Source organism: Geospiza fortis, unplaced genomic scaffold (genome assembly GCF_000277835.1).
Source record: "Geospiza fortis unplaced genomic scaffold, GeoFor_1.0 scaffold1022, whole genome shotgun sequence".
Taxonomy (NCBI): Eukaryota; Metazoa; Chordata; class Aves; order Passeriformes; family Thraupidae; genus Geospiza; species Geospiza fortis.
Genome location: NW_005054785.1, coordinates 55,187 through 72,937, shown reverse-complemented (window position 1 = coordinate 72,937; position 17,751 = coordinate 55,187). Strand labels below are relative to the sequence as shown.

Here is a 17,751-nt window from a genome sequence, read left to right as displayed (position 1 = left end):
AATGTCCAGCTTCAATGGGGTGGTTTAGAGGAAGTGAATGAAAAGTGAATGAACCAAATAAGGTTTTAGCAGTTTTGTACATACTGAAAACCTCCAAAGTATCTTCAGAAAACCTACGATTAAGAACTAATCAAGAGTTATGAGTTTCTACTGAGTAAGTACACAACCAAAAACAGAGTTAACAGTACAATGATCTATGTGATCACCAAAGCATGTCTCCTATTTAATAAACAGGCCTACGTAGACCTGCTACTTACAAGCTATCTCAACAGGGAAGGAATTTTATTTTCCAAGTCCAGGAGACATCCAGAGACAGAAAGATTTAGTTTTGTGTTGTCAAGATGGCTGTTCTTTGAAAACCGCTCCAGTGAAGCAAAGGTACTAACTCTCAGGATTGCAAAGGTCCTGAAACCTGCCTCGCTTTGAGAAATACTCCCAGAAGAGTAGCAATTTCAAAGCGGAAAATATCTGCTACAAGTCCAAAAGAGCGATTCTTCTCAGACCAACTCCTTGTGGCCTCATGAAAAATTCAACACAGGGGCAGTGCCACTTCAAAATTGCCACTGCAGGTGCTACTGATGTCCTATTTGTGATATACCAGCTCAAAGAGTCAAAGTTCTTAATAGTATTCACTGTCTGCAGGGAGTATGCCACAGACAAAAAACCACGCCATTCCAGAAAATACCTTCTTCCTTGCGCAGCTCCTCTGCTCCACGGCAGTACTGTCAAACAGTAGCAGACTAGGTTAAGAAAAAAAAATTCAAACTCACTCTTTCAAAGGCAGAAAGATACTTGTTAAGAACATGAAGATCAGATCTTACTATTCTACAGATTTTGCTCTGTCCTGTTAGCATCTCCATATTCAAAAGAAAACGCAAAACATCCAGTTTTGGTCAGTAAAGTGTCCATTTAATAAACTCCTTAGCCACATTTCTCACCCCCTTCTTCGCCCCATAAAATTTCAATTCGCACTTAAACAGATGACATAATCGGATGGCGTACAACTTCAGTTTTTAAATTTCTGCTCTTAATGCTAAGAGTATCAGGGGCTAGTATTTGACAAAATTACACGGAAGTCAGATGTGCCCATGCAAAAGAAGCTGATCTTTATATACAGTCCCTATTTTTTCTTATAAATTTAAATATTTTAAAAAATGTATTTTCAAAATGTATAAAGTTTAGGGAATACCCCAAATGTATCTAAAAATAAAATGCTTTCTGGTTTCAAAGGTTATTTCAACTATGAAGACTAAATTGCACCAGATAAAAGGCACTTGTGCTGTGTGATGTCTTAGGCAAGTATATGTTAGTTTCATAACAGTGTCTTGAATTCATGCAGCTGTCTCTGAGCATCAAGCATCATTAAAGCAGCCAAAAGAGATCATGAGTAAACTTGATTCCACAGTTGTAAAAACATACAGCATTGTGCTCTGTCTTTGACTCTAGAATCAAACACTACTGAAAAACTGCTGTCATTCACATGGGAATTCAAACTACATTTTATTCTCTCATAAATTACAAAAAGTATGTCATTTAATTATGAAACTAAACCACCAGTGAACAGCTCAGTGTTCAAATAGTTTGTGCCACTGAAAGTCTGTATTTATAAACAAGCTAGGGTCTAGTTATTCAAGGAGCAGTGCATTGTATTTTCAATTTCCATTTCACTGTTGAGATAAAAGCGCAGTCCTATTTGCCTTCATCTTCTCCAGCCTTTTCATTAAATGGCTGTTGGTCATCTCCATTTCTTCTATCTTATCCAGTGCTGTTCTCAACTATAAAATGAAAAAAAGTTATTATCACTTTAGTGTATTTGGACCTTGTGCTGCTCTCAAGCTTGATAAGAGGAATAAAAGTATTATGTTTCGTAAGAGTGCCACAGAAGTTCAGATATAACTTCCATTACTGCAGGCAGATGAAACAGAATGAAACTGTTAAAAATAATTGTGAAGCAACTGAAACATGAAGAGTATTCATTCTAAAAGAACTAGGTGCCTGCAGCCTCCCATTACATTAAAGAAATTTACCTAGAGCAAGGTAAAGTACTCTCCACCATTATTACTTGCATACAGATACATATTCCCAGCACAGGTAGCAGGCATCATGCTAGTGATGCAGCAGCTCTTAAGCAAGAATGATCAAGAGCTCAGTTAAATATAGCTTCTTCCCAGAATCCTGTGAGATCCAAGCTGGAAAATTCCCAGGCTGTCACTTGACATAGGGACCATTCATCTCTCTAGCAATATTTTGTAGGACTATTTTAAAATATTACAAGCTATCACATTTAGAAAAAAATACCACTTAGATGCTTCCTTTGAAGGAAGTACAGCAGTGAATCGTAGTTAGCATTACTTTAACATGCTAGATGTCTTCTGAATGTTATATTGAGACTTGAAGGTCATCTTAAAAAACAATTAAAAGATGTAATCAAAGATTACAAAAAATCAGAGCTTGGAGGCAAAAGACAGAGCAGTTTAAGACAGAAAGGAACATACAGCTGGAAAAGAAGCCAAGTTACTTACCTCTCGCTGAAGCTTCCTTTTTTCAGCTTTGAGTTCATCTTCTACTTTTTCTGCATTTTCTGCTGCATTTTTATACCTTGCAACCTGTCCTTCAAGTCGTCCAATCTGCAAACCCAAACAAGACAAAGGAATATACTCAGGTGTTCCACCTGGAGTTCACCTGCCACCAGCTGCTCTTCCAAAGATACAGCTGAGAAGACACATAAGGTTAAAGAACCAAGCAGAGAGAGAAGAATTGGAATACAAAAAATCAAGAATTGGGAAACACATGGGATTAAAAATGAAAGTGGAAAGTTGAAAAGCAGAAACTGTATGAAAAAATGCAAAATAGAAAGCAGACTGTTATCAGGACATGATGAAAGAGGTCTTGAGCCCAAGCACAGAGTTCAGCAGTAAGGAGAGGACTTGAGACAAATCCTGATTGCAACCTGCAGATGTTAAAACCCACTGGCTGGATTGTTCTATGTACAGCTCCCTGCTACCCCTAAATCCACATGATAGGCTACTAGACTGAATCTGTGCAAAAGAGAAAACATACACATCTGTGATTTAAATTACAATCTTTCATTTAATTCTTTAGGTAATAAGCTGTAATTAAGGCCCTAAAATACAAAAGTATGGCAGATTATAAAGAAGAACTGAAGCTACTAGTACAAGAAAACCAATTTATGTAACTTAATGACTAGTAAGAAAGTTGTACTGCGGAAGATACAAAATTTACTCTCTAAAGTGAGAGTTAAATCTCTATTACAACAATCACACTTTTTAAGTCAATAACATGATTTTATAGCTCAGCACCATAAGATTTTATCTTATGGTTAGGCTGTGCATAGGTATTTAATTGCAGTGCACAGGTATTTAATTGCAGGAAATATGAAAAAATGTGGTGTCATTCTATGCAAACTAAATACCAAACAGTAAATCAAATTATGAAATATGCTTTCATAGTTTTTGTTGAAAAAAGTATTACAAAAGTGTGCAGTGTAATAACAAACATGAAAAAAGACACTTACATTTTGTTCCAAAGTAGTTATATCTTGTTCAGCTTTTGAAAGTTTAAATTTGTATTCACTAATTTGTCTGTTGGCATCTCCTAGACAAAAATTGACATGAATATATTAGTCAAAGCAACTCTCTAACTCCCTTTTAAATAAATTCATTAAAAGACCATTTTATTCAGAAGCGCATACCCAGGATCATAAAGAGGTAAATGTACTTTCAGCAATCTACAAGAGTATGGAAAGGAAGTAATTTTCTTTTATTTAGAGAACACAACTACTGTCTCTATAAAGTGGGCATTAAATTTCAGGTGCACCAATGAGATACACACCTTTTAAAACACATGTTTAGATCAGCAAACCAATTCCTTAGAGAACAGAATCAACATAATAATCAACACACACTGCAAAATGCCAGACCACAATAAACATTCAGCAGCATTCAGCTTAGACATTTGTAATAATATTGGAATACGGAGCACAAGGCTTGAACCTGACTGACAAACTCTAAGGAGCTTTGCAAATTACTTTGGTGTTACATTTGAGCCCTCACATTGCCAGTGCTTTCTTCATGTTCATTATACACAAGCATACTAAATGACAGTCTGTGAAACAAGTTTTCAGCTGAATATCTTGCTTGAAATGAAAAGCATCTTATGCTTCTATGAAGCAACACTAAATATTAAGTTAAAGAAATTTTCATGTTTTGCCTCAGGACTGTAGTCTTCTAGATTAGGTTTCTATATCAAAGATTGAACAAAATCATCCCACAGAATATGTATTTTAAAAAATCTTATCTGAAATTCTGTTGTCTAAAAATTGTATCCAAGTAGTGTCACCCACTCTAGGCAAGGTTATCAACTGAAAAATAACTTCCCAGAATGTTGTTCTTCAACACTGAAAGAGGCAGATTTTTATGGTATTCTGCAATGAGAATCCCATGCAAGGACATATACCAACAAAAACCTATCTGCTCAACAATATAGTCACTCATACCACTAGTGCACAACAAGAGGAGCTGGAAGTCCTCTCTGCAAGAAGAAGAACTTTGAACAGTAACCATATACCTACTTTGCATTTCAATTAGCTGCAAGTCAGAACCATTCTCCAAGTCTATTGTATCTGGATTCATGCTATCACTTTTAGAGTATTTCTGTCGTTCCTCTTCTAACTGCATCTTCAGTTTTCTAACCTGAAAAAAAAAGTGTTTCTTTATGAAAAAAAGACTCCCAGAAGTTCAGTTGTTTTGTATGTAAATGTTCAATGGTAAAAAGGCAGAGTAGTCCTAGATGCCCCTGGCTGAGAAGGTTCTGTAAACAAGAATAGCAGAGCGATGCAGGGGAGTCAGTCCCTGAGGTCTGTGGCTTGTAGACCCATCCCCATCACTGGGCAAGGGCTCTCTGCATGTCAATGCACAACCCAAGCCCACCAGTTTGGTCAGTATTGCAGGGAAATCTGCACAGTGCAGGAGCACCTTGTAACTAACACAGCTCACTTTTCAGAGGAGATGGCATTAAACTCCATTTATAGACTTGTTCTACTATGTATCTTTCCCACTCTAAACACACACAAAGATATTGAACACTATCCTAGTGAGTTTACAGACAATAATCCATGGCTTTTTCAGGGGGTCCTCTCTCATACTCCTCCTGGTCCTAGGCAAGTCTGTAGTGCACATTAGTCTTTAATAGTTCCATTTCATGCTACAGCAGCTGTCTCTCAGTTCTTCCAGTAGTCAGGGAACATAGATTTCTCAGCTATGTGCCCTGTGTATGGACATTATGAAAGAAGCAGGAGCTATTTTTTGGACACTCTTATAAAAATATTGTTCTAAAGATTAGCAGTATGTGAGTTAACTTGCAAAACCCCCATTCATTATACAAATCAAATATATGATCAGTGATTTTTAAATTATACAGTGAAAAATATATGCTTACATATTTATATACATTTAATACTATAATTTATTGGCAGCCCAAAAAAGTATCTATACTATAATTAAGTTTCATTCACAGCAAACCCAAATGTTGACAACAATGGTTTAAATTTGCAACGTCTTCAACTAAAAGAGCAAAAACTGTAGTATTCTTAACAATTGCTCAATGGCTATATGTTTGCTTGAGTCCTTTCTTCTCAAAACAGAGCTGTATTTAAACACCATTATTTTCATATTAATTTTCTGAGTTACCAAAATGATCAGTGAAATAGTATCACTCAGCAATTTTGAAGAAAATGCCACTTGAGTTTATGAGAGTGTAATTGTACTGACTTTAATATTTCTGCATAAGACAATTATGCAGATAAAAGAAAAGAAAATAAAAGAAAGAGCTTTAAGGATATGCACTAATAGTAAAGTCAGGAACAAGTCAGATTTCAGCTAACCAGCTAGTGAAATGAAATTTCTTTACCAACCAAGATCAAAGTTCCACGGATAAGGACAACAGCAAGAGGAACTGCTAATTCCTGATAGTCAGTGAGGTAAAATGAGTATTTCATTTTGCTTTAGTGATTACATATCTGATTAAGCACTTTTGTGCTTAACAGTTGTTTATTACTTATATATAAACAGTCTGCAAAATGATACACAAAGGTCTACTTCTGAAATGAGTAACTTATTTTACCTGGGAGAGTAATTCCTCCTTTTCTCCAGCCAGTTTTCGTAGCCTGATATCTAAAACCAAAGAATCCAATTAAAAATCAGAGAAATCTGTAACTAAGAATATGTTTTTCATAACTTTTTGTTCCATTCCAAATGAAATGCTCATCAAAGCTAATAGCACTGGGACTGCAAAACTTTGATATCTCATTAATAACACAAACCCCTTCAGTTAATAGCAGAAAACAGGGAAAAATACATCATTCACACCGTTTATTAGTATAACAATTCTAAAAGCAAGACGTCAGAGTTTATAAAATAGCAAAAGAGTTTAGCAAATATTTCTGCTTAGTCAAAAGATCAGTAATGACTACAAGCCATTACTACAATCAAGCAACACTGTGCTAAGACTAGAGCAGCTCCCTTAGAAATTGTAACTTTGACAGAAATGAAGCATAATAACATTTGTACTGGGAGGCCACAGCAGAAATAGGTATCAAGTCTAATTTCTGTCAATATAAAAATATGTAACTATAATATATTATGTACAAGTATAATTCAATTGTATGGAGGTTTTTTTCCTACATGTTAACAGAGTTTTACAGTGGATTGACCTTGCATGCAATAACTTGCTCCACCTAAAGATAAAAGCAAGTTAAAGTAACATAACCCTGAAACCCCCAATTAGTGTCTCTGTTGTCCCTGTCATTTTTTGAGTGCTTTTAAAACTTCTTTTTCTAATGAATGTGATGGAAGACTGCGCTTGATGTTCTTTCATTGATTATGTATACTTCTAAAGAATTATTTTCATGAAACACAATGGAAAACATACCAATCCAAAAAACAACGCTTTTAAGCAAGATCTTTTCCATCAGTATTAAAACAGAAACTGGACCAAGAGAACTAATCCGTTTCAAACATCTAAGCACATATTATTTTTTCTTACTCAGAAGACAGATACATCTGTCCTCTTACTCAGCACAAACAAAAAATTCAAATCAATCCTGGAAGTTGTGTAAGCACATATTCCAGAAGTATCACAGGTGCTTGCATCTGCAAATGTAAGTCACACTCACTGTGAACAAGAGGAAACAAAGCCCTCAAAAACTCTATAAAGTATGCTACGATACTTTTACCTAGTGGTCCTTCTCCTGCAGATTCCAAGACCTGAGCAGCTTCCTGGGATACAACTGTTATTGTACCAAGCACTGATTCATGGTTTAGATCACCATTTGGTGTGCCATCTGGAATTATAACTAATCCATGTTTCTAAAAATGCAAAACAAAAAATAAACTAATCATACAACAGAAGTGCTAAAATATAAATCAACAGATAAGTTTTTTAAGAGCTTTTCAAGTTCAGTGAAACAATTACAATGATATGGACCATTTGTCCTACCCTAAGGTCAGGTTTTCAGAGTGCACAAGAATAGTAACCATTCTTCCTCCTTTTTACTGACCTTGATTTCATGCCCCATTCCTGGATTTGTTACTGTAAAGTAACTACTACCAACATACCTGTCCTCTCTTCATTGTTTCCTTCAGGTCAGCCAACTCCTCTCTGAGCTCATCTCGCTCATTCTTAATGCAGTCAAAGTAATCTTTCTGTCTTTCTAGGGCCTGGGCTCAGGCAGATAGCAAGAAAAAGAATGGCACAGAGAAAAAGCATATGACAGACAGCAGAAAGATTTTCTACAAGTAAATGCAAATAGCTCAATACAAATAAAGAAATTAAAAGCGCTTTTTAAATATGTAGTAACATACATCTCTGATAATTGCCTTCTACAAGTTGCATATCTAGCTTCATGCTGCATTTGTTATTACTTTTTTTTCTAGACAAGTCTTAGATTTTTTGAGAGTTTTCTTTTATTCAGAATTCTAGTTTTTGGTAAATTTTGATAAACTAAATTGAGTACCAAAAGAGCGACTCTTCTTCATACAGGCACTCTGCAGCAAGAAATAAAATTTGCTGAAACTCAAATGGCAAAGATCCTAAAACATTACATCTATTGAATTAATTTCTCTGCCTTTTATAAGGTACAGAAGTAGAAATCATACATCATGGAAGACCTTGAATGTATCCACTCATGAATACTAGTTTATTTACTAGTTGCTTATGGGTTACAATACCATTTACTAAACCCAAAGCAATCAGTTTTAGAGAAAAAAAAAAAAGCAGCAAACACTAGTAGCACTATTTTAGCGCAAAAAAGTATGGTAGCTAGAAGTGCAATGCAGGTGTAGATAGGTCTGCCTAACTAAGCTGGAGAGTTACCTGGCAGTTAGTTGGACACTTCTACTTGACTGGCCAGCATACAACACTGCAAGCATTAAAAAAAATCCTCACCATATAGCAAGTGTCAAAGTATATGGACATTTTGGCCAAGAAAATGATCCAACTAAACCCTATGCTATGCATGAATGTGTAGGAATGGACTGATACTATGAAAGAAATGAAGGTGCACACATTTGTACTGTACTTGCCTCACGTAACTTCAGTATGCTGGATTTTAATAATAATCTAGAATCTGTATACTAGAGCAATATTTTAAAGCATTACCAAGTTTCAACAGAAAATTTTGACAAGTGCTGTTGCACTTGATTTATTCATATGTAAATGTAACATTTAAAATAAAGGTAATTCAACATGTGTGAAAACAGTAGCTGACATCTTAATTTAAAAATCTGTAAGATGTCCTTTTATTTTCTAGCACAGACTAGATCTCTAACTACATTATAAATAGCATGAAGAACATTTATCATTACATAATTTTGTGCGCTACTTAAAAGACACATACATCTTTTTAATTTCTAAAGAACAGCGGAAGAGATGGAAGGGGAAGTAAGCTCAGCACTTGAGACAATGGACACAGCAGCCCAGAATCACAGACAGAGATTGTGTGTACTTGAGAGCGTCCTGTGATGATGTTGATGTTCCCCAAATATATTTTCTATCCTTACCCCCAAAAAACACAAGTGTTGGAAATCAGAAAATTCTGTTGGGGGAGGAAGTGAAACTGATAAAACTATGTATTTCTACCTATGTAGATCTAAGTAATCATTATTCAAAACCAGTAAAAATCCTAATGTTTGTACACTCAGGGTTTAATTTAAAATTACATGGATTTTGCACAAAATCTAACTCTGCAATTCTTCTGTTGGGGCAGGAAACAGAAATCAGGACAACAAAGTTCTGCAGACAGATTTTACTATACTTACATGAGCAAAATCTGATAATATGCCAGAATCCAGAGACGTTTGGAATACTTTTTTCTAAATATTCCGAAAATCTTAGTAACTTTTATACCAAATTCAGAGCTGCCATTACTAAATGAAAAGCTGGAGCCACTAAACAGTGGAATGACTGTATATTTCAGGAATATAACCCAACGCTGTAACTCAGTGTCCTCAAACTGATCTAATTTAAGATCAAATATAACCACAAATTTCAAGCACTGTAGAAACAGGACAACATAAGAAGGCAGGTGTAAAACAAACTTATGCTATTTTGTTCTGTTTGCCTCCTTTTCTTTTCCTGAAACAGCTAAAATATCTTATATACATCGTAAATTTAGGTTACAATTTTAGTTATAAACTACATTGTGAAGCTTTGCAGACATCTAAAGCTGGAATACAGTAAAAATTAGCAGTAGGAGGGAGAAAGGCTCAAAGACTGAGCTAAGAAAAGTATGTAAATATTTATAGGTATGAGAAAGAAAAGAGCAGCATTTTTACATTTTCTTCTCTAAGAGAGTTGAATTTTGAGAATTAAAAAAAATAAACTAACTAGAAAAATAACCAGTTATGGTGTTTACAAGAACACAAACTTGCAGGGCAATTTTGGCTAAAGGAAAATACATCTATCTTTCTTGTCATTCTGGCTGGTAGGTATATTTGAATATCAGATATACTCATACTGATTCTGGCAATGTATTTGAAAGAGCACAAAAATATTGCACAAATTGAGACGGTCCAATATACAAATGTGAGAAGTAAGTATGGAAAGAATAGGGTAAATTAAAGATAAAAAGCTTTCAGAAGAATGTTCAGAGAACTTTAGAATGATGAAATTTTTTTGTGATGGAAGAGAAAGACTGAAACATGAAAAAAAGTAAGACAGCCTAGTTTTTTAACTGGCCACCACCAATTAAAAGGCAACTTTTCAAGGTGACTTGAATTCCAGCAAATAAAACAATTTTCAAAGAAATCTGCATGTATTAAAATATGGTATAAAATTCAGGTAGAGAGAAATGACCCCTGAGTTGTCAAGAGGCAGACAATTCCTTTTTAAAGACTTTCCAACTCCCTATTGCCACCAGGCAATCTACTTGTGTCCCAGAACAGCCTCAAGTTCAAAGACACGTAGTCATCACCGATGGTCAGGCTGACTCGGTTCTATGACTTCTGCCTGCCCAGAAGCAAAGCTGACAAACCCTGCCTGACCTACATTAGCTGCACAGTATCAGCACAGTTCTTTCTGTACCACCCTCCTTCCTACACAGGAACCTTATGGATGCTTCTTAAAAGGTCACTTACAACCATTGTTTCAATTATGATTCTCAATACCTGAAGTATTTCATGTGTCATATCAGAAAACCAGCTTGGTTCAGTGTTGCATCCAAGCTAACCAATTATACAAGGATCAGAAGTGCAATACAGGAATGTGCAAGTTGGTTGTAGAAGTCAATTCAAGATCACATCTTTTACCACTAGGCATGCCATCAAAAATTTTGCAAAAAAAATTGTAAATTTGTATGTGTAACAGTTCATGTTACAGATTTAATTAGTACTACTGATCATTAATCAAGTAAAGTGTGGCTCATTTTCTGAAGAGGAGAAAGACTGCAAAACATTTTATTCATTTAAGTTCGGAGTGGCCTTAATTTCTTTGGAGTACACAGAATTCCTTGGGGCATAGAGGGCATCCATCTACTTCTAAATTTAAAAAATTAGCTTTCCTCCCATATTTCATTCATACCCCTATTTTTTTATCTTTCCAATTAATTGTCTCCTGGAGATCAAACACTTCCTTGGTTATGGAGTCTATATTCTCCTGCATACGTTGATTCGCCTGTGGTAAATAGGATGAGGGAAGAATAAAAGAGGAAAGAGAAGTAAGGAAATGGAAAAAAAATCCCAAACATTAAAATAGATAAAGGAAACTAAGTAATAAAAGTCAACCAAAGAGTTTATAAGCATGAAGTTACAGAAACAGTGTGCAGTTTAATGTAATATATTTCTCATTAATTCATGCAAGAGAATGGTATTTAATTCTATTCAATCACTGCTGTTGGGAAAACTTACTGCAGCTAGAGTTACTTTTCTTTAGTGACTGTTCCCACTGCAGTCTGTGGATAGAAACAATTACCCTGCTGTACTTTCCAGATACCTTCAAGTTCCCTTTGGAACTGAATATTATTGTTAACAATTGGTTTTATTAATTTTTTACAAAACAAAATAAACTTCTGAACGTATAAAGAAAGGAGTTTAAATCAAACATCCAGGAAGCAAAAGACAATTGCTGACTGCTTTCTGATACTATATGAATACGTATCAAGCGCAGTCCTACTTTTTTAGCTGACTATCACTGCATTTCATTGCTTCCCCTGCAAACATAATTAAATGCTTAATTATGAAGATGACATAAGAATTTTAAGGGCTAGAGACAATTTTTTTCCTTCTTAAGGAGTGAATTTGATTTTACATCTGGGAACAGAAGACAATATCTTTCGTTAGTGTTAATAGATGAGGAAAAGACACAATAGGTGGTAAATACAAATCAAACCTTCAAAGGGACTGAATGTATTTGTAGCTATTTGAGACATGCTACATTCTACCAAAGTAAACACTCCAGAAAAATCTACTGTGTATTCTTGGTTCATATACTTAAACCCAAGCAAAACCCCAAACAAGAACATGCAAAGCTGTTCTTTAATTCTCAGTGAAGTCAAAGATAACAGAGCAAGCAACAGAGCCACAACAGAACTTTTTAGGGCTTTTGGTTGTCAGCATTTATGCTAACTCAAAATGTTGATACTTAGGATAATCTTAATCCTTTTCTTCTGCTATTAAGTCATATCAACTCCAGTTCATGAAGCATAATACTTCTAAAACAGAACTGGGACTTTTCAGAAAACATTTTGAGTTACAGTACCTACCACCTAGAGAGCACAAGAATATAGTGAAAAAATAAAGGATCAATGAACTGTTACACAGCTTTTGAAAATGACAGTAGGAGACTTTGGCCTACACTTAAAGATAATAGATTTTTACTGCAATGAAGAGATAGTGGGAAAATTATGTAATAATTGAACTACAAGTTCCAACTAAAATAATTGGGAAATGGACACCCAATATACACTGACAATATACACTCATATATAAATCTCTTTGTGGACCATTTTAAAATGAAGACTGATAATAACTCTGGGATTTCATGGTGGGTGGGTTTGTTTCCAGCAACAAAAGGGAAAAGGGGAAAAAGAACCAGGTGAGAGGGGAAAAGAACACACTGCACACCCAGCACCATGGTTGTGGCCCAATAACATGCTGACCAGTATTGCTGTGTATTATGCTTGATGGGTAAGCAAACAAATATTCAGTATGGCAAACTTCAATTGTTGATACTCATAAAAATCTGAAATAACTGAAATGGAAACTTCTGGGAAAGGCAAAGAATAACATTTGGTATTATCCATGCATCAGAAATTATAGCTATGGAAAATTATTTTGGCCACACAAATATTAATTCTGCCCTGACAACAAAGAAAAGATACTAGGAACAATCATGAGAGAACCCCAATTTCTCACAAGAATTAAAGGCTTTGCAAGATGTAATACATTTGAAAGTCTTGCAGAGACATTTTCAGCTTCATAAATTTAGGAGGATCAGTAGCTTAAGTTCTACACACTAAAACAAGATAAATTATTTCTTAAAAATGCAAGATAGTATTTAATCCTGTTTTGTGCATGATTCCCATTCAAATCTTACACCACATTTATTTGCACAGGTTCTATCCTATACTCATATGAGCATACCTCTATCAATTCATCTCTCTGTCGAAGGCCCTCTTTAAGTTCATCCAGCTTATGCTGCAGAACACTGCAGGTATGTTTCTGTCTTTCCAATTCCTGTATTAAAGAAATCAATTCTTTATATTTATTTTGAGTTGCGTAAGAAATTGCTGCAAGGATTTGAGAAATTATACCTACCAAGCAGTTAAAAGACCACTGAAGTGGTCTAAATAAGTTGTCCAGACACTTAATACACAGAAGATTTTATTTAATAAACTGTAGAGAGAAAAAATGCCATAAAGACTTAAGCCCAATACTAACAAGTAAAGCTACTCTGAGTATTTTCAACTGTTCTTACTAAGTAGTCCAGATTTCTGTACTTTATAATTAGAAAAAAAATACCTTTGACTTCTCTTCATTCTCCCTATAGAACTCCGCTATCTGTTCTTCTTTCTCCTCAACAACATCCTTTAAAGTATCCACTTGGTAAATCAAATTGTTTTTCTCATTGTCTAGTTGAGCATTGGAAACCATAGCTTTCTTATACTTCTCTTCAACTTCAGCTAGCGAATCCTACAGATAGCAGAAAAGTTCACATTAGTCTAACTTTTTGATGCATTGTTATAATGTTAAAATACCACCATAATGTTAAAGTATGAGATGTTAGACATTAAAATTATGCAACCATTTTTGTTTATGAAAGATATTCTTTAGAGATACAAGTAACAGTTTAGTTCCATTATTCAACTTTGGTCATACACAACAATGAAAATGTTATCATTACAAAAGCATGAAAAATACAAGATAATATTCCACTTGCATTTTCTACTCTGCCACATTCACAGCAACTCACAGGGATACAGTAGTAATATCAGAGCTTCACATTCTAGTGAATACCACGTATATAGTAGTAATATCATTACTCAAGGCATGCATGAGAAAACAGTTCAGAATGAGGCAACAAAACTAACAGAGAGAATGCGGACAATTAAATCAGTAAAAGAGATCATAAAAGTAATTCCAAGAGTAGCTTTAACTTAATGCTTGTTATTTAAGAAGTGCCCTATGACCTTAGATTCAAAACTTTAAGACAGCCACATTATTCCAGTAAAAAGGACTCACTATTTCAACAGGTATTTTATCTTTGGTTTACTTACTAATTTTTTTTTAAAAAGCATGTAACTTGGTTCTTTACCTAAAAGTGTACCTTACTATATAGCCTCTTAGACATATCTCCCCCATTCACCATTTTATCCTGCTTTTAGTTATAGTTGGGTTTTTTTGTCAGAGTTGTAACAAATGTCAACCATTAATTAGTTAGAAAACTATCACTCCAGGCACTTTTAAGCATGCCTTTATTTCAATATGCACTATATAGGGGTTGGGACTACATGGTCTTTAAGGTCCATTCCAACCTCTTAACATTCTATGATTTAAAAATAATAATAACACTTGATTTTCAGAGTCCTAATTTTAGAATTGAAAAAGAACTATTAAGCCAATTCCTGGACCAAGTAGATCTAAGTCCTACAAATCTCCTTGTACTTCATGTAATCTGTTCCTTGAAGACATACGTAGCATTATCTCCATTTTTAAATATTTGTATTTGGACGGTAGAAGCACTAGCACAGTAAGGGCATGAAGCTTGGGTTTCCAGAAAATAGAACACTACAACTAATATATTAAGAGAGAAGGTGGCAAAAATCTAAGTTTTCTAAGAAAATACTTAAGATTGCTATCTGTTAAACAGTAAAATTATGCAATTATCTTTGTTTTGGAATTATAGTCATGTCTTCTCTATAGAAATACCAAGTCACAGTTCAATATTCTGATATGAGAAAGTAAAAAAATTCCCTATCCCCAAACACTATTCTGCATTGTAAATCTCCAGTTTCGGAAGGATGTCCTTAGAGAATGTATTTTATCTTTTATAATTTTACCATAATCACATATATTTATTTCACTGAATTCTGGAAATCTCTGCTGGAGAAATACAACTTTTTGAAACCCCAGAAAAAATAATTACAGAAGAATTACAGAAGATCAGAAAATAATTACAGAAGATCAGAAGAAACAAAACAGTATAAGTTGTGAAAATATAAGACAAGTACCATTATAATCCGGGAAGTAGTAGCAAACAGCAAAGATGACTCAGGACAAGAAAAAAGAAAAAAAAATACAAACATAACTGTGCGCAAGTAATTCTGAAGATTAAAACCAGAGAAAGCATTTCTTTTTGTGATGCTGTAAATACAACAAATCTTGTGAAGACTGGCAAAACAAAATGCTAGAGCTAGCAAACCTAAAGACTTCCAAAGAATAATCCAGCTTAGTTAAAAAAAAGGAAATATTAGGATTATAATGAAAGCTATAGTAATTTCACAGGGAGGTATGAAATGTAACCAAAAAGAATGCAACTAGGGAAAAAAGTCCAATTTGATTATTTTTGTGAATGTGGTGACTGGAGTCACGTAGTAATTTAGTTCAGCAGAGATCTCTGAATGCCAGCTGGTCCAATCTCCTAACTAAAGAGGGTCAACTGAGATCAGGCTGCTCACAGCTCATCTCCATTCTAAGTATCTCCAGAAATCTAGACTGCAGATGGTCAAACTTGCTGGAAGACCTGCACCAGTGTTTGCTTTCCTTCTGACAACTTTTTTCTTGAGTTCCAATTGGATTTTCTGCTCCTACAACTTAACTTTTGTCTGTTTTGTCTTTCCCTTGCAAAGAAATCTGCCATCTACTCTCCACAGCCTCCTATCAGACAGGCTAAAACAGCAACAATATTGCCAACCACAACTCCAAGACTTATCAAAGCCCATTGTCTCAGCCTCTCACTGTATGACATATTCCAGGACTCCAACCTTAAAAGACAAGACTAGGTTGGGGTTTAAAACATTGTATTAGAATATCATTAATTTAAAAAATAATGGCAGGGGAGGATGAATCTGCACTTACAAAAGAGGAATAGATTGATTTGTATACTCAAGAGTGAAAACTGCTTTGGAGAGAGAAGCTAAGTTATGTCTAAGTCCCTATTGGGTTGAAAAAACTGAAACATTGCAGAGACTTCTTTGCAACTGTCTTCTTTTCAAGTATTACACATTTCCCATGGTTCAAGAATTCCATGTAGTTTCAGGGAGCCTTCCAATTTGATTCTAAATAATTTCTAAACACTTGAAGGAGGCTGTAGGATTTTTAAGGACAAAGCAGATGGAATGAAAACACATAAGGCTCTGCACATAACCTAAAGCTATGAAGAAATACCACACACAACTTCATCAGTAAAGTGCTATAAAAATTAGCTTGCTCAGCTAGAACAAGATGATTCAAGCCAAGAGACATCAAGACAGTGCACTGTTAACAGCATAAAAGAAAAATTTTGAGGAAAGACACAGAATTCCCTTCCAGCTGATGCAAATAAATATATAAAGAAGAAACAAAACAATCAAACTGAGACAGCAAAAGATTTGAAGACCTAACTAAACCAGAAGTAGCAACATTAGAGTTTATCCTGCTGCTTATACTGACACCCAGTATATTTGTAGCCAGGTAAAACCCACACTTCTACCAGCATAAGGGCAACCAGAGAGCTCAGAAGGTAGTGTGATTACAAATCCCCATTAGTCCAACACTGGAAAAAACCAACCAACCAACCAACCAAAAACCCCAACATTTAAATGCAGTGTAAAGCAGGTATTCTGGTAACTCTTCTATAACATACACAAGACAAAAATGATTAAGTACAAGTTGAGAAAAAGGCAGTACCTTCCTAATTTAAAAAAAAAAAAAAGGTTCCCAAAAGAATCTCTATGGAAAGTGAACTAACGTAGGAACATATTATTCAGTATTAGCAACAACATAAAATGCAGTTGAATTCTGAAAGCCAAGCATAGATTAAGATTTTACTATTGCACACTGTGCTCTTTGGTAACCATAATTGATTACAATTAATAATAATTCATATATTCAATAATTCAATAAAAATAATAATTCATTACCCACGAGTCAGAACAGTAATCATGAGATGCTGGCTGTCATGGTTTGACACTGGCACAATGCCAGTGCTTCATGAAAATATACTTCTCTGGTGTTCGCTGTGAGATGTGACTAGGAAATAAGCAAAGCAGGCTTCTACTTTAGAAAAAAGAGTTTATTAACTAAACTACAAAAGGAAAAAAAAACCACACACACACACACACACGCACACACACACTTGGAAAATGAAAACTCTACAAAAAGCATTTCCTCCTCCCCCCACCACATTTCTAATACATCTTCCAAATTTCAAGTCTCTATCTATCACTTTGTAAATACTCAATTCTAGTCTATCAAGAGGAGAGGAGTCTTTCTTGGGGCCATGGTGACTTCTTCTTTGCATGCCCAGTGCTTTCACTACTGGACATGGAACAGAGCTGCTTCAAGGGTTATCTTTTTAAGGGTGCTTTGACTAGTTCTGAAAAAAAGCACAGTTTCCTCATCACTCTCGAGACCTCTTGTCCCTCTCATACTTGTCTACCCCCTGGGGCCGGGGGGTCTCTAAAACTGAACCCTCTCAGTTCTGAGCCATCGCCTCCCCCCTGCAAGCAGCCTCTGCGTCGCGAGGAAGCATGGTTCTGTC

General features: G+C 35.1%; 1 protein-coding gene across 11 annotated transcripts in view; it reads right to left on the bottom strand.

Annotated features, from left to right (window-relative positions):
* Nucleotides 1-887: 887 nt before the first annotated feature.
* Nucleotides 888-17,751, bottom strand: part of LRRFIP2 (LRR binding FLII interacting protein 2) — a 62,065-nt gene continuing 45,201 nt past the window's right edge. For 7 of the 11 annotated variants that reach the window (XM_031065445.1, XM_031065446.1, XM_031065449.1 and 4 more), the window contains 10 exons: nt 13,533-13,703; nt 13,155-13,247; nt 11,095-11,187; nt 7,635-7,736; nt 7,253-7,385; nt 6,142-6,191; nt 4,592-4,712; nt 3,536-3,615; nt 2,523-2,627; nt 888-1,775 (listed from right to left, as the gene is read on the bottom strand). In XM_031065445.1, coding sequence (XP_030921305.1) covers nt 1,665-1,775; nt 2,523-2,627; nt 3,536-3,615; nt 4,592-4,712; nt 6,142-6,191; nt 7,253-7,385; nt 7,635-7,736; nt 11,095-11,187; nt 13,155-13,247; nt 13,533-13,703 — 1,059 coding nt within the window. In that variant the 3' untranslated portion in view covers nt 888-1,664. The remainder of the gene's footprint in view (nt 1,776-2,522; nt 2,628-3,535; nt 3,616-4,591; nt 4,713-6,141; nt 6,192-7,252; nt 7,386-7,634; nt 7,737-11,094; nt 11,188-13,154; nt 13,248-13,532; nt 13,704-17,751) is intronic. The other 4 variants (XM_031065450.1, XM_031065454.1, XM_005431158.1 and 1 more) reach the window with 2 other exon arrangements.